Genomic DNA, 19,253 nt, shown 5'->3' with positions numbered 1-19,253 from the left:
GCCCGTTGGCCGGCGGCGCGGAGGCGGGGCGGGCGCGGCCCAATGGGGCGGTGCGGCGGCGGTGACGTCACGCGGCCGGCGGGATGCGGCGCAACGTGGAGCTGAAGGCGCGGCTGCGGCGGGCGGCGGCGGTGCGGGGCGCGGCGGAGCGGCGGAGCGGGGCGGCGGGCACGGCCCTGCCCCAGGCCGACACCTTCTTCCGCGTGCCCGCGGGGCGCCTCAAGCTGCGGCGCTCCCCCGTGAGCCCGGGGCCGGGGGGGGGGCGTCCCGGTACCGGGACCCGCGGGAGGTTGGGATGGGGCACGGGGCAAGTGGGGGGTACGGGGACGGGGGACGGGGTCCGGGGGGATCCGGGGGACGGGACCGGGGGGGGACGGGGGACGGGGTCCGGGGCAGGTGGGGACGGGGGATGGGACCCGGGTGAGGGGGGGGGAGACGGGACCCCGGGGGGTTGGGGGGGAACGGGGCCCGGGGGTACGCGGGGGGGCACGGGGAAGGGTATCGGGGCCCCGGGGGAGGGGGGGATGGGGTCCGGGGGGGGTGTACGGGGATGGGACCTGGGGGAAGGGGGGTACGAGAGACAGGGGAGTGGCACGGGAGGGGTGCGGGTGGGGTACGGGACCCCGGGGAGGGGGGGGGGGGACGGGGGATGGGAGCGGGGGTATGGGGGGGGGGGGGGGGAGAGGGAGCCGGGAACCGGGGGAGAGAGGGATGGGGGGGGGGGGTGTACGGGGATAGGACTTGGGGGGTACGGGGGATGGGACCCGAGGAACAGGGGGAATATGGGAGAGGGGATCGGGGGCACGGGTGGGGATAGGAGCGGGGGTACAGGGTACGGGGGGAGCGGGCCTGGAAGGGTGTACAAGGGATGGGACTGGGGGGGGGCTGGGGCGGGGAATGGGACCCCAGGGGGGGGGACAGGGACGGGACCCTGGGAGGAGATACAGGGTTCAGGGGAGGTATAGGGCACAGAACCTGGGGCGGGGGTACGAAGAACAGGGCCTGGGGGGGGACAAGGAACGGGGAGAGGGGGGAGGGGAGAGGGGACAGGGGATGGGACTGGGGGGAGTGGTGGGCATCTGGTATGGGACCAGTACAGATGTGGGACTGGGACTGGGGGGTGGGTGTGGGGCCCGGGAGGGTGCTGGGGCTTGGGGAGGAGCACACAGACTGACCCTCCCCAGTGCCCCCCAGGATGGCCGAGGTGAGCTCATCTTCTACGAGCGCCCCAACAGCGCCGGCCCCAAGCTGTCCCAGTTCACCATCACCCCCACAGATGACCCCGATGGCCTGGAGGTACGCACCGTCCTGCTGTGGGATGACCCCTCGGGGGCGGGGGTCCCACTGTGCCCCCCCCCCCCCCAGGGCCTATCCCGGCCGTTAGAGCTGTGGTGCTGTGCAGGCGGTGCTGGCGCAGGCGCTGGGCGTGCTGGGCGTGGTGAGGAAGCAGCGGCTGCTCTACCTGGTGGGGCAGACACGGGTGCACCTGGACAGCGTGGAGGGGCTGGGCGACTTCCTGGAGCTGGAGGTGAGCCGGGCACGGCCGCGGGGGTGGGTGCGCCCCCACCCCGGTGCCCCCCCTCACCCCCCCCCTCCGTCCGCAGGTGGTGCTGAGCGAGGACCAGAGCGTGGAGCACGGCGAGCGCGTGGCCCGCGAGCTGATGGCGGAGCTGGGGGTGCAGGACGAGGACCTGGTCACCGGCGCGTACCTGGACCTTCTGCTGGCCAAGGGGGGCGCGAGCCCCTGAGGGCGTGGGGGGGCAGCGCCATGCTCCCCCCGCTGCGTGGGGGTGTGTAGGCGCTGCTCCCCGCGGGCACCGCCAGCCCCATGCCCTCAGGTGCCCAATAAAAGCTCTGGCAGATGGCGTCTCCGTGCCTGGGACTGGCTGCGCCCTCACACCGGGATCGGGGTGGGATGCCCACGGCTGTCCCGGGGGGGGCACAGCCCTGGGGGGGGCAGCGGGTGGATGGAGGGGGACAGGATGGCGCCGTGCAGGAGGCTCCGTCCCAGCAGAGCTAGTCCCTAAGCCTGGATCACGTCCTCCCCCCGTGGAGCCCTGCCCAGTGCTGTTGGGGGTGGGGGGAGGCTTGGGGCCATGGCAGCAGCTGGGGGGGGGGGGCTGGGGGGCTGGTGCCACCCCCCCATCTGGCTACTGCCACAGCGTTGTGCGGGGCTGGGACTGCCCTAATCTGTCCTGGGCTGGGGTCCAGTGTCCCTGGGGGGTGTCCGGGGGTGGTGGGGGCAGTGCTGGACCCCTGGGACAGACGGGCTGAGGGGGGGCACTGGGGGCTGCGGACCCTGGCACTGCTCTGCCCTCCTGGGGCCGGGAAGCAGCCGCAGGGAGCCGGCCCCATACAGGCAGGGAGCTGGGGGAGTCTCGGTGCTCCCGAACCAGGGCAGCCCCCTCTGATTTCCCCCCCCACCCGGCTTTGTCCCCCCGCAGGGGCAGTGCCCTCTGGGCCTCCAGCAGTGGATCCCAAAACCCATCCCACGTTCAGGTGGCTCCCTCGGGGGGGGGCATGCTCCAGGGGGGTCTGTGCCACTGGGAGCCAGTACCTCAGCGGCCGGGGTCTGCAGTGAGCAGGAGCTGGGTGCCACGAGGGGGGTCCGTGGGGCCTGGCACGGTGCCGTGCTGCAGCCGGACGGGTGGGGGTCCTGGCACAACCAGATTGGGGGGGGGGGGCCTGGCGCGGTCCTGAACCAGCATCAGCCAAGCGGCTGCAGGGAGGGGTGGGTGCAGCGGCCCCCTGCCCCCAGGCCTTTGGCCCCCCAGCACGAGCTGCTCCCCAGTGCAGGGGTGCCCCCCCGCCTCCCGGCCCTGCACGGCCTCTTGTGGCCTCTGATTTCTGCGGCCTCCGGTGCCCAGAGCTGTTCCTGGCCCTCGCAGGGCCTCCTGTCCTCCCCGAGGGCCCTCGGGCGCTGCTTCCCTGGGACCCCCCGCTGCCTGCTGTGCCCCCCGGCCTCTGGGGACCCCCCATGCACAGGTCTCTGCCTGTGTGAGAAAAATCTCAAATAATTTTCTTCAGACAGGATCTTCTGCGAAGCTATTTGAGTCGCGATTGCAATGGCGGGCGTCCTGTCAATCAGGAGCGCATTTTAGTAAACGAATCGTAACCTTTTATTCCCTATTGCCCGACGCCTGATCGCCTCCCGTTTCCTCACTGGCTGAGCACCACAGGTTCCTCTGTACTGCTCTACACTACGACGCTCCTCTATACCATATATGCACAATTCTGGTTTTTTTCAACCCTTCAATTTCTCCTTTCTTATGTTTTGAGAACCTGTGATCTTTGTTTTACTGTTCTCACACTGCTCATCCTGTTTTTCCTCAAGCTTCTGCCTTATTTTGGAACAGTGAGGCCTTCTACTGTCCACTTACCTGCTTAGCATTTCTCCTTATTATGACTGCACAACTACGCTGGAACACAGAAAAGTAATTCTCTACTGCAAAAACACAACTCTGTTTCTCACAATTCTCCCCTCTTCTTTCCTTACTCCTATTGTTGCTGTTGCACCCCTTCACGTACCGCACTCTTGAGTTTTCCCAACATGAAGGCACAATATCCTTCTTCGGATGTCACGGGGGATGACAGGTATACAATGCCATTATTATTACAATACCAACAAATAGTTGTTTGAGCCAATTCTATGCAGGTAATCATGAAATTAGTTTCTCCCAAATGTTTCCAAATCCCCAGGAAGAGTCATCTTGAGTTACTCTATGTAGGATCTTGTGTTTTTTTTTTCTTTTCTCCCAAATATTTTTTAGATCAGTCAAATTCATCCCGTTTGATCTACATATATACAGAAACTAGTATTAATTACAGGGCACGCTCCTCCTTATGAGGTTATTAATAAATCTAATACTATTTGATTCTAGAGTACTATTTTTGCAAACTTATCCAACTTATTTTATAGATCTTCAATATATTTACAATATTTTTGTATTTTGAGATGTTTACAATAGCTTTTTCTAATTCACTCACCCTTAACCAAGGTAAAAACCACCTTGCAAAGCTGTGAAATACTAGAGAATTTTACAGAGGATTATCTGGAGTCCGCTTAATTCTGCGTGTGGTCTCAAGGGGGCTTTGGCTTTGTGGGTCTTCAGTAACAGTTCCGTTTGGAATTATTGCCTCCAGGGTGCAAGCTCCCTTCCATCCCAGGGGCAACACCTGCCTGGCTTTATTGCCACACAGCCAGCACCACCCCTTGCCGTTCGGGACAGGCTGTCTGGTTACAGGATTCTCACGTTGCATCTGGTGTGCGCTATGTATATTAGCGTTCCTGTGGCTACCATATTCGGTACAGTATGGATTATTCCCTACTCCAAGGATATTTCCACACCCAGCGTCAGTACTGGCATGTCCTGACCCGGCCGGACCCACAGGGCCAGCTGAACGCCCAGCTCCATGGGCCCCGTGGGGAGACCTCGGCCCCAGGTGGTAGCCGTCGGGATGGGACAGCTCCGGCCTCCAGCCCCGGGACAAATCCCGGCCTCCAGCACTGGATCCTGGACAGTCTTGGCCTCCAGTACCAGGATATCTCCTGGCCTTCAGAACAGGCATGACTCCCGGCCTCCAGCACCGGGTCCTGGACAAATCCCGGCCTCCAGCACTGGATCCCAGACAGTCCCAGCCTCCAGGACCAGGTCCTGGACAGCTCCGGCCTCCAACCCCGGGACGAATCCCGGCCTCCAGCACTGGATCACGGACAGCTCCCGGCCTCTAGTACCGGGACAGCTCCTGGCCTCTAGTACCGGGACAGCTCCTGGCCTCCAGTACTGGGACAGCTCCTGGCCTCCAGCACCGGGACAGCCCCGGCCTCCAGCACTGGATCACGGACAGCTCCCGGCCTCTAGTACCGGGACAGCTCCTGGCCTCCAGTACTGGGACAGCTCCTGGCCTCCAGCACCGGGACAGCCCCGGCCTCCAGCACTGGATCACGGACGGCTCCCGGCCTCCAGCCCCGGGACAGCTCCCGGCCTCCGGCACCGGGCCATGTCCGGGCCTTCAGACCAGGCACGCCCCCCAGCCTCCAGCACCGGGTCCCGGACAGCTCCCGGCCTCCAGCCCCGGGACGAATCCCGGCCTCCAGCGCCGGACCACGGACAGTCCCGGCCTCCAGCCCCGGCTCCCGGCCGGCTCCCGGCCTCCATCCCCGGGTCCTCCCCTGCCCCCCGGCCGGGGCTGCCCCTCCCCGCACGGCCCCGCGCCGCCCCCGCCCCTCCCCGCGCGCCCCCCCCGGTGCCGCCCCGCGCTGCTGGGGGGAGCCGGGCGCGTCCCGTGGCTGCCCCCCCCGATCCCCCCGACCCCCGCCCTCGCCGCGGGCCCCGCGCAGCCCCCCCGCAGCCCCGTGCCCCCCCCCCCCCCCGTAGCGCCCTGTATAGCCCCAGCCCCCCGCCCCCCGCCCGGCCCCCCCATCTCCTCCGTGCCCCCCCGCTCCCCCCCCCCCGCCCTCCTGCCCCCTCCTCCCCCCGCGGGGAGCCCCCCGGCCCCTCCCCACCCCCCTTTCCTGCCCTCCCTGCCCCTCCCCACCGCCCCCCCGCTGCCCCCCCCGCCGCCCCCCGCCCCCCAGCCCCTCCCCCCCCGCCCCCTCCCCTCCCCCCGCCCCTCCCCGCCCCGCCCGCCCCCCCCGCCCCCCCCGCACTCCGCAGTCCGGCGCAGCCCCGGCCGGGAGAAGATGGCGGATCGCGCCGAGATGTTCTCGCTCTCCACCTTCCACTCGCTGTCCCCGCCGGGCTGCAGGTGAGCGGCGCCGGGGCGGGGGCCGCGGGGGGGGGGGGGCTGCCCTCCCCCGCCCTGCCCTTCCCCACCTTGCCCTTCCCTTCCCTGCCCTCCCCACCCCCAGCCCTGCCCTTCCCCGCGCATCGCCGGTGCGGGGCCGAGACCGGGGGGGGCGCGGGGGGGACGGAGCCGCCCTTCACCTTGGGCTGGGCTGCGCAGAGCCCGGAGGGCTCCCCCCGGTTCCCCCCCCCACCCCCCGGTCCCCCCCCCAACCCCCGGCCCACAGGGGCAGAGCCCCGGTCCCGGCCCGTGCCTTTGTCTGCCCCGCTGCAGCCGGCGGGGGGGGGCCCGGAGCCCGGCGGGGTCCTGGGCTGGGGCTCAGCCCCCCCTCGACCCCCCCCCGAGCCCACCCACCCAGGCGGCTCCGCACCCCCGGGGTCAGACGCGGGCGCCGCCGGGGAGGGGCCGCGCTCGGGGGGCGCCCACCGCGGGGCACCCCCGGGGGTCCGGGGGGGTCCGGGGCTGTGCCGACGGACGGAGCCTCGCAGCGCGGGGGGGCGCAGGGCCGCTCCTTTCCCCCCCAGCACCTCGGCTGACCTTGGGGACCCGCTGCGGGGCGCAGGCTGGGCTGGGGTCCCCGGGGGGCGCGGGGGGGGCGCGGGGTCTGGGTGCGGGACCCGCCGGCTCGGCACAGGGCTCCGGGATGGGGAGGGGTCGGGGACATGGTGGGGGGCACAGGGAAGGCCCTGGGGGTGCGGAGGTTTGCTGGTGGGGGGCTCAGAGGGGATGCAGGACAGGTGTGCCCCCCCCCCCCCCCCGGTGGGCCTGGCCCCCCTATCCCTTCCCCAGGTCTCGCAGCGCGGGGACCCCGGGAGAGGCCCCGGTTGCGGTGGTGCAGGGCGGGGAGGATCCGGCCTCTCCCTGCAGCTCCCATCCCGCTCCTTCTGCCTCCTGCCTGGCACCTGGGCCCTGGCGATGCTCGGGGGGCCTGGCCGGGCTTTCTGCGTGGTGCTCCCCGCGCAGCCCCCAGGCCCCTGCTGCGTGGGGATCGGTGCTGGCCCCCAGCAGCTCCACGGCCTCCTCCTTGCAGCCGAGGCCTGGGCCAGGAGGGGCAGGGGAGGCCGCAGGGCCCCAGCCCACCCGGGCCAGCTCCTCTCCAGGGCCGTGAGCCCCCCGGGAGCGGTGCAGACCGCGACGTCCTCCTGCTACCACCCTCCGATCCCTCCCCACCCGCAGCTGCGGCTCATCCCAGGTGGTGCCGCACGAGCCGCCCCCGGGGCGAAAACCTCTCCTCGTGCCAGACGGAAACACAGAAACACGGAAACGCGCTGCTTTCCGCATCCCCCCCACCCCTGTGCTCCCCCAGGAGCCAGCAGCCTGGCTCCCAGTTCGGCCACAGCCGCCGTTCCCCGTGCCATGGCCCATCGCTGGCTCCTGCAGCCTTCGAGGCCCCGGCGCTGCCCAGGCAGGATCGGGTGCTGAGCGCAGTGCAACGAGGACCAGCCCCGTCCCCGGGTTGCCTGGCCCTGTGTGGGGATGAGGCCCACGGGGGCAGCCCCGGTGTGCGGATACCGTGATGGAGCTGGTGGCCGGCTCGGGGGGGTCTGGGGTGCTGGGTCCAGGTCGTGCCCGTTGCCAGCAAAGGGCTTCGCAGCGGGGCGCTGAGTTGGGGCTTCCTCTGGAGGGAGGCGAAGGAGAGGCAGGTGAAGGCGATGTGGTGGGGAGGGGTCAGCGCTATGGGCACGTGGCGGGTCCTGGGCAGGGGAGGGGGCTGCGAGGTGGCTCTTGCATCCTGTGACTGCTCCTGTGTTGGGGTGGGGGACGCGGGGCTGGTGCTGGGCTCCCTGGGGGTCAGCCCCGACCTTGCTGTGCACCACTGGCCCGAGGACCTGCAGGCACAGCGCTGGGCCGCGGGCTGCGGGTCACGGTCCCCAGCCCTTCCCTGCAGGAGAAGCCGTTGCAACGTATCCAGGTCCAAGGAGAACTGTCCAGGGAGCTGAGCTGAAAATAACGAGGAAATTCAATCTTCCCTTGGCCTGGTTGTTGGTCACTCCCTCCACAGAAAGCCCGGCCCACAGCAGCTCCCATCGCAGACATGCCGGCTCCTGGCTGCGTGCTGATGTGTGCCCGTGCCCCGTGCACCCCAGCGGCTGATGTCGGGGACCCCTTTGGGGCCCAGCCCTCCCCTGCTGCATCCCCCCTGCTCCCCACTGCCGCCTGGCCCAGCCCAGCCCAGCCCAGCCCAGCGAGGTCAGCTCGGCATGGGTGGCAGCGCAGCCCAAAGGTGCGCAGTTGCGGTGCCGGTGGTGTCCCGCTGCGAGGTCCGGTGTCCCGCTGCCTTCTGCCGCCTTCTGGAGCCCTCTCTCCACGCATGGGGCTGGGGTGAGCTCTGCCCCCCTGGAGCCACCGGCTCTGCCTTGGCTCTGGACCCTCCTTTGGGTGCTGCCCACCCAGTGCCACCTCCCTGGCCGCCGTCTGCTCATCGCCAGCGCGTCCGAGGCACCCACTGCTGCGTCCCCGTGCTGGTGACGCTCCCCGTTGGCCGAGGGGCCGGAGTCGGGGTGCCCCTGGGGCAGTGCTGCAGCTCCGGTCCCGCTGTGGCCACCCGCGGTGGCCCCGGAGCTCTGGCTGTGGTTTGTTGTGGCCGTAGCTCATGACCGGAGCTGCCTGTTGGGCAGAGCACCGTGGTGCTGTGCCGCGCTGCGCCGTGCCGTGCCGTGCCGTGCCGTGCTGTGCCGTGCTGTGCTGTGCCGTGCTGTGCCGTGCCATGCCGTGCTGTGCCAGCCCATGGCCAGGGTGTGCGTCCTCACGGCTGGGGACGGGGGCTGATAGCGGCATTGGTTTCCCCAGCTGGGGACCCAGGGGATGCCGGCACGTCTCCGTGCCAGGACTCGTGGCCGCAGCCGTCCCTGGGGCTGGTGCCTGGGCTCTGGCCCCGCAGCCCCCGGGGCTGTGCCACCGCTGGGGGCCGGGGCCTGGGGCCAGTCCCAGCCCCGCACCCCGTGGGCTGGTGCTGCCGCTTCCACCACCGACTGATGATTTCACCGCAGATCGGAGGATATTTGACGTTGTCTTAATGGCCTACTTCTGGGAATTATGTGATTAGGGGAAAATCTTTTTCTCAGTAAAATCGGAGTAAGCTCCCGGCATCCGTGGTGGAGAGGGGAGCTTGGAAATGGGAGTTAAGGGCAAAAATAGAAGTCAAAGGCAGGGGAAGCAACCCAGGAACAATGTTTGGCTTTGGTTGTCCATGGCCAGGCTGTGATGGGGGTGAGAAAGGGTGGCAGGGTCCAGCTGGGACAGGGGTCCGGAGCTGAGCTGGAGCAGGGCACCGGCTGCTGTCCCCGCTGCGGGGCACCCCGGGGTGTGCAGCTCCAGCTGGGGACGCTGCCGTGCCCCTGCCTGGCTGGGCCGTGGGTGCCCACGGCGTTCCCCAGGCCCCCGGAGTGCAGGAGGGGGGGTCCCAGCCACAGCCCCGGGCACTGCAGCCCCTCCCTGGTTCAGTACCGACCAGCGGCGATTGGTTTACGTTTTCCCGGCAGAAAATCCTGCCAAGAGTAATCTTTTTTTTTTTTTTCCTCCCTGCAGAAAATTTTGGTTTCCATGACACCCTCTTCCCGACAGGGAAATGGCTTGCTTTAATTTTTTCTGACCGGCCTTACCTCAGTATCTCGGCAGGCAGCAGGGCAGCCCTCGGCTTGCCCGCTGGACCGCGAGCACCGCGCTGACGGGCAGGCGAGCGGGGAGCGCTGGGCTGGGGGCAGCAGCCTGGCGCGTGCCAGCCCCGTCCTTGGAGCCGGGCAGGAGCTGCACAAATCCTGGCTCGGGTCAAACGCAGACCCCCAAAGGTGTGAAAGCAGCGACGCAGCTCGGGTCACCCGAAACGCAGTGGTGCCAGCGCCCTGGCCGCCGTCACGTGTGCTGTTTGCGGACCGAGGTGGGGCGGGAGGCTGGGAGGCTCGCTGCCTGCGGTGTGGTGGGTGCTGCCACCCTCGGGGGCCCCATGGGGCCAGTCGCTGCCATGGGCTTGCTGCTTGCCCAGGGCTTGTGGAGCCTCCCGTGGGTGCCCTCGGGGTGTTCTGCAGGGATGGGTCCGAGGGAGGCTCCCGTGGGTGCTTGCCCAGGGGGGCGCAGGGGCCCCTTGGGTGCTGGCGTCACACAGGTGGGCCTGGGGGTGCTGCCACTCCTGGGGCCGGGAGCAGACAGTGCATGGGGGCACCACATTGCCTCTCCTGGGGCAGCTGGGGCACCCCCAAACTGCAGGGCCTCGGGGAGGCTGCGGGGCCTCGTGCCACGCGGGGCTCCCGTCGCCTTGGCTAAAGGCCGGTGGTAACCTGGGGACGCTCAGTGCCGAGCTCGGCAGGGAGCTCCCCGAGCTGAGCCCGTGCCGGGCTCTGCTGTGGCTGCTGCCCTCCCCATCGCCTCCGGCCTCGGCAGTGGGGCAGTTCTGCGGGCTGCAGTGCGGGGTCCTGAGCGGAGCTGCTCCGGCCACGGCTGCCTCGGGGCATGAGCCCACCTCGGGGAATTGCGGCCACCACCCTGGGAGCCTCCACCGTGCCGCCGGGGCAGAGGGGCTGCGGCGTGGCTGTGTCTGCTCCTGTCTGTGCCTGCCCTGCTCCGTGGCACTGATGTCTCTGCTCCCAAAACATGCTGCGGCACCTCGGCCACTGCTGCCATGCCGGAGACCCGGGGTGACGGTGGCACTGTGCCCTCATGTCCCCGTGGTGCCACGCGGCTCGCCGGGACCTCGTGGTGACAGGGGGAAGCAGGCGGCGTTTCCCCACGTGCAGCCGAGCGATGTCCGCAGCCCTGATGTCCCCTGCTCCTCTCCCAGGCCCCCCCAGGACATCAGCCTGGAGGAATTTGATGACGAGGACCTGTCGGAGATCACGGATGACTGCGGGATCGGGCTGAACTATGACTCGGACCACTACGAGAAGGTGCACGAGCCACGTGTGCCAAGGCGGCTGCGGCAGGGCTAGGGGGGACGCGGGGAGGGGGAGCCCGATAAAGCGTGCCCCAGGCAGGGCTGTCGGGGGAGGTGGATTCGGAGCCCGGGCGTCCCCCGGTGGGGCCGAGCTCTGGGCCCCCACCACCTCCGGCCAGGCCCCGCGGGGCAGCCGCAGGAACAGTGATGGCTCAGCAGCCAGCCCGGTGCTGAGCCCGTGGCCGCTCTCACGTGGCTCCGGCTTACTCAGCTCTTCCCCAGCACTGCCCCAGGCACCAGGACGGCCAGGCTGGGGGACACGGGACAGGGACACGGGGGGGGGGGGCGGGCAGGCTGCTGCAGAGCCAGGGGCACCCTGGTCCCCAGCACAGAGCATGTCCCTCTGCTTGGAGGCCCTCTGGGGCAGGGGCAGGAGGCGATGCTGGCCCTGAGCCGCAGGGTGAGGTGTGGGCCTGGCCGCAGGGCCGTGGTGGGGTCCGGCACCAGCGGCCTGGCTGCTAACCCCCTGCTGCTCCCCCCAGGACTGCCTGGTGCTGGAGCGCAGCGAGCAGCCGCACCCCGTCTGCACCTTCCAGGATGACTTCCAGGAGTTCGAGATGATTGACGACAATGAGGAAGAGGAGGAAGAAGAGGAGGAGGAGGAGGGCAACGAGCTGGAAGCTCCACCATCCCCTTCAGCCTCACCCATCCCCTCGCCCGCCCTGGAGGAGACGCAGAAGCACCGGCCCACCACGCTCAACCTGACGGCACCGGGCACCCAGGTGAGGGTCAGGGTTGGGGGCGGGGTCAGCCCCTGCCCGGGGGTCTCTGCTCCTGGGGCCTGCGTGTGGGGGGTCTCCGGGGGTTCCACAGAGGCAGGGAGGATGGGGTGAGGGCTGCGTGCCCAGCTGGGGGCTACGGGGCCTGGTGAGCACAGGGAGGGCAGAGAAGTGCAAGGAGGGCTCTAGCTCTGCAGTGGTGTGGCCGAGCTGGGGGCACCGGGGCTGGGTCTGTGCGGCAGCTGCCGGCACCACGGGGCCCCTGCGTGCCCCCCGCCAGGCCCCCGGTGCAGGGCTCAGGGGCCTGTCCCCATGTGCAGGGCTCTGGGGTGAGCTCGGGGTCCAGCACGTCTCCGTCGGGCAACGGTGCGAGGTGCTACGGCTGCTGGCACCGCGGCACCACATGGCCGGGGGCGCGTGTGCGTGGGTGTGCATGGGTGTGCGTGTGCACGCTGCGTCCCCCGGGGCTCTCCGTGTGGCAGGGGGCGGGGGGGGCCCTGCGCGTGGTGCCGCGGGGGTGTCCCCGTGTCCCTGTGTCCCTGTGCGCACGCGCCTGCGGTGCTGCCACCGCGCTGCCGGAGCTGCCGCGCCGCCGCAGTGCGTGGGCAGCCGGCGCGGTGCTGCCTGCATCCGGCAGCGTTGCCATGGCACTGGGGGCTCCCGGCCCCTCGGGGTGGGCTCTGCTCCCCGGCGGGGGGCCGGGGGCCGGTGTTGGGTCAGGGCAGAGCCCTGCCGCCCCTCTGTGCCGCGGGGGATGCACGACGCCCGGTCGCACCGATCGATGACCCTGATCCGTCGTCCCTCGGGGCATGAGGGGGGCAGGATCCGGCCCCGTCGGCGTGCCCGGGGTGCAAATCCCGGCTAATCCCGGCTCCGTCGCGTTTTGCCTGCTGGGGCCAGCGCAGAGCCTGGTGCTGTGGAGCCCCCCAGCACCCCGTCCCTGGGGTGCACGGTGCAGCCCACGCGGTGCTGGTCCCGGTCCCTGCCCCTTCCCCAGCCCCGCAGCCCCCCCGGCCCCGCAGCCCCCATTTGTGGCACTGCGTGCCCCGCCGCACGTTGCGCCAGCCCTGCTCGCTAATCTCCTGGCTCGGCTGGATTATCGCTGCCCGCCGGCACTAATCCGCAGCTGCCGCCGTGCCGGGCGGGCAGCCCCGGCCCTGCTGGCTCCCGTCCCCACCCCCGGGGCCGGTGTCCCTTCGAGGGACCCTCTTGCCACAGGTCGTGCAGCTCATGGGGGGATGGGGCTTGTGCGGCCGTGTAATGGGTTTCCCCTGGGGACAGCACCCGTGTCACCGCGTCCCCTGCTGGGCGCCCTCCTGGGAAAGTGCCGGACCCCTGGGTCCCCTTCTGGGGATGTCACGGCTCTAATCCGGATCAGTCCCGGGCACGTGTCCCAGGCGCTGCCAGGCCGTGCCATGGGGTGCCACGGGTGGGACCTGACCGTGGGGTGCCCACGGTGGCGGCAGCGGCCAGACCTGCACAAGGCAGCACTGCGGTGGGACGTCCCCTGCCGGCCCGGTCACGTTTGGTGCCAGCACACGTCCGCAGCCCGGCTCCGGTGCGGCCCCCGCTGTGTCCCCTCTCCCTCCCGTACCCTGCCGACCGCCCCGTCCCCAGACATGCCCGGCTCTGCTCTCCCCGCAGGACTCCCTGAACAACAACGGCAGCTACCCGCCTCCCGCGCACCGCACCACGTGGCAGGACGCCCTTCTCCACTCCTCCTCCTCCTCCTCTTCCTCGCACACCGGTGAGCACAGGACTGTGGGGCAGGGTCCTGCGTGGGTGTCCCGGGACCTGGTGCTGCAGTGGGGCTGCCCCAGACCCCGTTCCCCTTCTGCCAAAGCCAAGGGATTGTTTGGGCCTTTGTGCCGGAAGCCTCCCAGGCGTGTCCGGTCCAGGCTGGGGGTTCATCCAGCACCGTGTGCGGAGCTGGGGCCTCCAGGGGTCCTGGGCAGAAGGGTCCTCACCCCATGGGGCTGGGGAGCAGGCACAGGCGGGTATGGGTACGGGCGCACCTCGGCACCCCCTCCCCATCCCAAGGTGTGGGAGGGACCGGCTGTGTCGCGGGGAGCTGACCTGGGCGCTCTGCTCTTGCCCCGCAGGACACTCGTCTCCCCACGCCTGCATTCAAGACGGACCCTGCCTGGAAAGCCAGAAGGGGCTGGGGCCGAGCCCCGGGGGGACAGGGCAGGCCCCCACCCCGCCGCAGCCTTCCCTCTTTGACTCGCAAGGCAACAGCCACGAGTCTCTGGCACATGGTAACCCATCGCCCGAGCGAGCCGGGGAAGATTATAATATGAATATCATCTCCTCTGCGCTCAGACCACCACATTCCCCGTCTCACCTCTGCCAGCCGCCCCCTGAACCGTCTCTCTCTCCAACAGGGCTGGCCGCTCCTGCTCGCATGCCCGCCGGCTCCGACGCGGGCTCGCAGCCCCAGACCCCCGGGGCCCGGCAGCCCGCGGCTCCGGACGGCTGCTGCGCCCCGCTAAAGCAGCAGGCGGCTGGCGGCCGGGAGAGTCAGGTGCCCAGCGAGGGGGATGGCGCGGGGGCCGGGAGCCCAGGGTCCCCCGTGGCCCCCCGTGAGCAGCGCGGTGCCCCATTGCCCCCGGAGGAGCTGGCGGCCAGGGCCTGTGCCCAGCGCAGCGAGGGGCCAGGGTCCCGGCTGCCAGGCCCCCACGCGTGCCCCAAGGGGCCGGCGGAGCAGCTCAGCTCCGACGGGGAGGGCCCCCTGCCCAGCCGGGCGGCCAGCGTGCGCGGGCGCCCCTCGGGCTCCTCGGAGACCACCTCGCCCTCCTCGGACCCCGGCATCGAGGCCGACCTCACCAGCAGGACCTCCAAGCCCTTCTTGCCCTGCAGCCGGCACAGCGAGGACCTCAGCTCGCCTGGCTCCGACTCGGACGTGGAGGGGGAGATCGAGGCGGCCTTCGCTGCTGGGCGCCTGGTCAGCAACATGATCTCCTCCATCTCGGAGACGGAGCTTGACCTGAGCAGCGACAGCAGCAGCGGCAGGTCCTCCCACCTTACCAACTCCATCGAGGAGGCCAGCTCCCCCGCCTCGGAGGCCGAGCTGGAGACCGAGCTGGAGGCGCCCGGCGTCATGGGCATCAAGGACTCCCTGCTGCTGGACAAGGGCAAGGAAGAGGAGGAGGAGACCCTGGACAGGGAGCTCCCGGAGAGCGGCATGGTGAGGCGGGAGAGCCTGGCGGAGCTGAAGATGGAGGGCTACTATGACAGCCTGAACCCCGAGGACTCCTCTGCGCCCGTGGACCAGACGGATATGTCCACCTCCAGCCCCCTGGACCTGAAGATCGACCCAGACCACAGCCTGGAGAGCATCCGGCGCTCCTTCTACCTGCCCGTGGGGCCCAAGCTCATGCCTGAGGCGGACGATGAGGACAACAGCGAGTACGATTCCGACTCGGAGTCGGAGCCTGACCTGAGCGAGGACTCGGACTCGCCGTGGCTGCTCAGCAACCTTGTCAACAAGATGATCTCGGAGGGCTCCTACCCCATCAAGTGCCCGGATGAGTGCTTCCAGCAGACCCACTCGCTCTGTGACACCATCTCCCCAGCCTCTGACCTGGAGCCCGAGATCCTGAGCGAGGCGCTGGACGAGGAGCCCGGCTTGCGGGACTCCCCGGTGAGCGAGGGGGAGCCGGCCGCCCTGCCCTGCGCCCAGCGCAGCATCGAGCTGGTGGACATGGAGACGCTGCGCAGCTCCCTGCAGCGCGCCGAGGACGAGCGCTCCCTGGGCGTTGGGACGGAGACGGCGCCGGAGCCACCTGCGGACGACCCGGGCCCGTTCCTCTTCCTGAGCAACCCCACCAACGACACCATCGCGCCCGTCTTCCCGGGGCGCCCCGTCTCCCTCGACAGGCTGGGTGGCTCTGAGGTCCTGGCCACCTTTGGCTGCTGCACGGGGCCGCCCCGCAGCCCGCCGCGCAGCTCTCCCGGCACCGAGGCCACCTCCGGCGAGCCCTGTGCCACGGTGGAGCCGGCTGCCGGCACCAAGGACTGGGCTGTCGACAAGGACCTGGACTCGGGCATCCTGGAGGACAACGACATGATCGACGACGTCCGGTTAGAGCCCCTGGGGCAGGACCCCGACGCCTTCCCGCCTGCCCTGGATGTCTCCACCGCCAAGACCAACCGCTGCTTCACCATGGCCTACTCCACGGACGAGGACGAGGCGCCCTACCTGAAGGGCTCCCCCTTCCCCGAGGACCCGCGGGGCTTCCCCGGGGAGCTGCCGCTGCCGCCGGCCCCCGAGGCGCTGGAGCCGCGGGCGCTGGACGAGTCCCTGGCCTACGACTCGGTGAAGTACACGCTGGTGGTGGACGAGCACACGCAGCTGGAGCTGGTGAGCCTGCGGCGCTGCACCTCGGTGCTGAGCGACGACAGCGACCTGCTCCGTGCCTGCGACCGCTGCGACCTGGAGGACGAGGCGGCCTTCGAGGACGGGCTGGCGGCCCCCGACGCGCACAGCTCCTCCGAGGACTCGTCCCCCGAGGCCGACCTGCAGTTCTCCAAGAAGTTCCTCAACGTCTTTGTCAACAGCACCTCCCGCTCCTCCAGTAAGTGACCGTGCCGCGCTGTTCCGGCCGTGGGCTGCCTTGTACAGGGGCAAGGCTGGCTGCCCAGCGCCGTCCTGCCTCGTCCACCTGGGCACGCCACCAGCACGGCGTGGCACAGCACAGGGCCCTGGAGGTGGGCAGGGACCGCACTGCCGCGGGGTGCTGGGGCTGCTCCCAGCGGCTGGGGGCTTCCCCCTGCAGGGCTGCGAGGTGCCACTGGTGGTCCTCTGCCCTGGGGTGCTGCGTGGGGCGTGGGGCTGGGGGCTCAGGGGGACCCCAGGGTGATGCCGCCTCCTTCTGCCCCAGGCACAGAGTCCTTCGGGCTGTTCTCCTGCATGGTGAATGGGGAGGAGCGGGAGCAGACCCACCGGGCCGTCTTCAGGTGAGCAGTGAACCCGGCCGCCAGCTCCGCTCCCCACGGCCTCTCCTGTCTCGGGGCAGCTCTGCGGGTGCAGGGCACGGCCGTGGCCATGGGGCGCCTCTCGGGGTCTCGCTGCCTCCCCCTGGCCCCCCCCAGGCATGCGTCTTCCTTCCTTCCCTTCCTCCTCGCAGGTTCATCCCTCGCCACGAGGACGAGCTGGAGCTGGACGTGGACGACCCCATCCTGGTGGAGCTGGAGGAGGACGACTACTGGTACCGGGGCTACAACATGCGGACGGGGGAGAGGGGCATCTTCCCCGCCTTCTACGCCCACGAGGTCGTCGGCCAGGCCAGGGACGTCATCGGTAGGAAGCGCTCCCAGCCCCGCGGGTGCCTCCGGTGGGCGGCACGGGGTGCTGGTGGGGGCAGCGGGGGGCTGCGGGGGTCCTGGGCGCCGTCTCCCCGACTCCTCTCCTGTGCAGGCCTGAAGAGGAACCCGTGCTGGGTGGAGCGGTTCAACGTACAGTTCCTGGGCTCGGTGGAGGTGCCGTACCACCAGGGTAACGGCATCCTCTGCGCGGCCATGCAGAAGGTGAGGCAGCTGGGGGGGCCAGCAGCGCCACGCAGCCCCCCCTCCCCACGCAGAGACCCTGCTGTGCTCAGGAGACGCGTCCCGCTGCCTCCCCAGCTTGGGCAGAGGATGTGGGTGCTGTGTGGGCACCGGCCCCTTGGTGCTTTCAGCAGGGGCTGGGGAGCGGGTCTGTGCCGGGGGGCCCACCGGGACCACGCGCCCTGATGCCCCGTCCCCACGCCCCCAGATTGCCACCACCAGGAAGCTGACAGTGCACTTGCGCCCGCCCGCCAGCTGCGACCTGGAGATCACGCTGCAGGGCATCAAGCTCATCCTGACGGTCAACGAGTACGGCCGTGACGAGGAGGTGCGGGGGCACCGTGGGCAGGGGTCCCGGTGCGTGTCCCCCAGCCCGCTGGGCGCCCACACCCTGCCGGGGTTTTCTCTTCCAGTTTGAGCGCTGCAGCCACTTCTTCCAGATGAAGAACATCTCCTTCTGCGGATGCCACCCCCGGAACAGCTGGTGAGACCCTGTGCTCCTGCACCTCGGGGCCCGGGCGCTCCCAGCCCCGCACTCCCCTGCCAAGCGGGGGCAGCCCTGGGGTCCCCTCTGTGGAGCCCCCCCCTGCGCTGCAGGAGCCCCCCCTGGGGTGAGAGTGGGGTCCCCCACGCTCACCCTGCCCTCTCCCTGCAGCTACTTCGGGTTCATCACCAAGCACCCGGTGCTGAGCCGCTTCGCCTGCCACGTCTTCGTCTCGCAGGAATCCATGCGGCACGTCGCCGAATGCGTCGGGTAAGATGGGGACGGATGGGGAGGGGGCTGGGGGTGGCAGGGCTGGGGGTGCAGAGGGCAGTGGTGCCGGGTCCTGGCCCCATCCCTGAGCTGCCCCTGGCCGTGCCCTTGCCTTGCAGCCGAGCGTTTCAGGAATATTACCAGGAGCACCTGGAGTACGCCTGCCCCACAGAGGACATTTACCTGGAGTAAGGGGGCAGGGCGCTGTGTCTCCAGCTTCCGCACCCCCCCAGCCCCACAGACGGCCAGAGACTCTGTCTGACCCCACAACCAGCCGGCTTGGCCCCTTCTGCACACGCTCCCGCCCATGCCCGACGGACTCACTGCACATCCTCACTGCTTCCCCGGGGGGCCGGGCGCCAGGCCGCGGCCGTGGGTGATGGGGGGGGGGGGGCTGGGGTGCGTCCGGCATCGCCCTGGCCATGGGGGTGGCACGGCCATGCCCTGGGCTGGGCCAGAAGCTGCCCCCCTGCATGAGCAAACCAGGCGGGGGCACAGGCCCGGGGCTCTCAGCTGTGACCCGGGCCAGCCGCTGCCACGCGGGGTGGGGGCACCAGGGGAGAGCAGGGGGGGCTGATGTGTGCCGAGGGGCCAGGGCAGCACGGGGAGGGGAAGGGGGCTGGGGGCTTGCTGTGGGGGGCTGATGGGGGCACGGGCAGGATTTAGGTGCCGGGGTCAGCATCTGCCACCACGCAGTCCCCAGCTCTGTGCTGCCCCTGCACCCTCACGGGGGCCCCAGGCAGACAGAGCTGGGGGGGCTGCAGGAGGGGCTCCCCCCCAGCTGCAGGGCCCCAGGAGCAGCCCCACACCCCAGTGCCCCCCCTCTAATGCCTCCCCAGCCCCAGTGCTGCAGCCCTCAGGAGTGTGGCACTGCCCCTCCTGCCCCTTCACCCCCCCCCAAGCCTCCTGCCCCACGCCAGCCCCCCCAGGGGACCCTGCCTGGCCGTGGGGAGTGGGACCGGCGCTGGGATGCGCGGCGCTCAGCCGGGGGGGGTGATGCTCCTGGCCCCGTGGGAACCCCCCTGGCCTGAATGTATTTGCCCCAGGAGAGGAGGACCCAGGGCTGGGGTGGCCGCTGCTCCCGGCACCGGGCACGCAGCCCCCCCTGCTCCTCACTGCTGTGCCTGGTGATTTATTTTGCTTGCCGGCCCCGTATATCCAACCAGTGCTAGTTTAGTGACTATACCTCCACTCCGCTCTATGTACCGATATTTATCTCGTAACTCGAACCAACAAGAGGAGTCCTGAGCAACTGTAACTTGTACAAAACCCTGGTTAAAGGTTCCCCCCTCACTGCCTTGTCATCCACTTGGTCTTTCAATAAAATATATGCTTGGTGTGACCGCGAGCCCTGCGGCGCTCTGTGGGGGTCGGGGTGTGCGGCGGTAGCCCTGGGGCTGTGGGGAGGGGGCTGCCTGCGTCAGTCCTGGGGGCAGGAGCCCTGGAAAGCTCCTGGGGGTGTGTGGGGCTGGAGAGGGGACCCCGTCCCTGCTGCTACCAAGGGTGACTGACATGGCTG

At 69.7% G+C, this 19,253-nt stretch overlaps 2 protein-coding genes across 3 annotated transcripts; both read left to right on the top strand.

Annotated features, from left to right (window-relative positions):
• Positions 1–60: 60 nt before the first annotated feature.
• LOC310899370 (uncharacterized protein) lies at positions 61–1,867 on the top strand. The gene is made up of 4 exons (XM_083835664.1): positions 61–239; positions 1,195–1,296; positions 1,403–1,528; positions 1,605–1,867. Exons 1-4 carry the CDS (start codon positions 84–86, stop codon positions 1,746–1,748), a joined length of 528 nt encoding a protein of 175 aa, XP_083691790.1. The 5' UTR covers positions 61–83; the 3' UTR covers positions 1,749–1,867.
• Positions 1,868–5,637: 3,770 nt separating this feature from the next.
• Positions 5,638–19,074, top strand: MAPK8IP2 (mitogen-activated protein kinase 8 interacting protein 2). Of its 2 annotated transcripts, XM_083835599.1 has the most exons (13): positions 5,638–5,748; positions 10,562–10,667; positions 11,197–11,436; positions 13,078–13,180; positions 13,536–13,691; positions 13,818–16,010; positions 16,317–16,392; positions 16,563–16,735; positions 16,853–16,962; positions 17,189–17,308; positions 17,394–17,464; positions 17,636–17,734; positions 17,854–19,074. In XM_083835599.1, exons 1-13 carry the CDS (start codon positions 5,684–5,686, stop codon positions 17,924–17,926), a joined length of 3,585 nt encoding a protein of 1,194 aa, XP_083691725.1. In that variant the 5' UTR covers positions 5,638–5,683; the 3' UTR covers positions 17,927–19,074. The 2 variants fall into 2 exon arrangements, with proteins under 2 accessions (XP_083691725.1, XP_083691724.1); XM_083835598.1 differs by having other exon boundaries at positions 13,536–16,010.
• Positions 19,075–19,253: the final 179 nt, after the last annotated feature.

This window comes from Anser anser, assembly GCF_964211835.1.
Source record: "Anser anser genome assembly, chromosome: 1".
Lineage (NCBI taxonomy): Eukaryota > Metazoa > Chordata > Aves > Anseriformes > Anatidae > Anser > Anser anser.
Note: the sequence above shows the minus strand (reverse complement) of the source record. Positions and strands in the feature narration are given on the sequence as shown.

Excerpts from the sequence above, each read along its gene's own strand:
- LOC310899370 (XM_083835664.1), top strand. The coding sequence starts at position 84 with ATGCGGCGCAACGTGGAGCTGAAGGCGCGGCTGCGGCGGGCGGCGGCG. Across the intron at positions 240-1,194 it reads TCAAGCTGCGGCGCTCCCCC|GATGGCCGAGGTGAGCTCAT; the intron begins GTGAGCCCGGGG and ends AGTGCCCCCCAG. Across the intron at positions 1,529-1,604 it reads GCGACTTCCTGGAGCTGGAG|GTGGTGCTGAGCGAGGACCA; the intron begins GTGAGCCGGGCA and ends CTCCGTCCGCAG.
- MAPK8IP2 (XM_083835598.1), top strand. The coding sequence starts at position 5,684 with ATGGCGGATCGCGCCGAGATGTTCTCGCTCTCCACCTTCCACTCGCTG. Across the intron at positions 11,437-13,077 it reads TGACGGCACCGGGCACCCAG|GACTCCCTGAACAACAACGG; the intron begins GTGAGGGTCAGG and ends CTCTCCCCGCAG. Across the intron at positions 17,735-17,853 it reads CACGTCGCCGAATGCGTCGG|CCGAGCGTTTCAGGAATATT; the intron begins GTAAGATGGGGA and ends CTTGCCTTGCAG.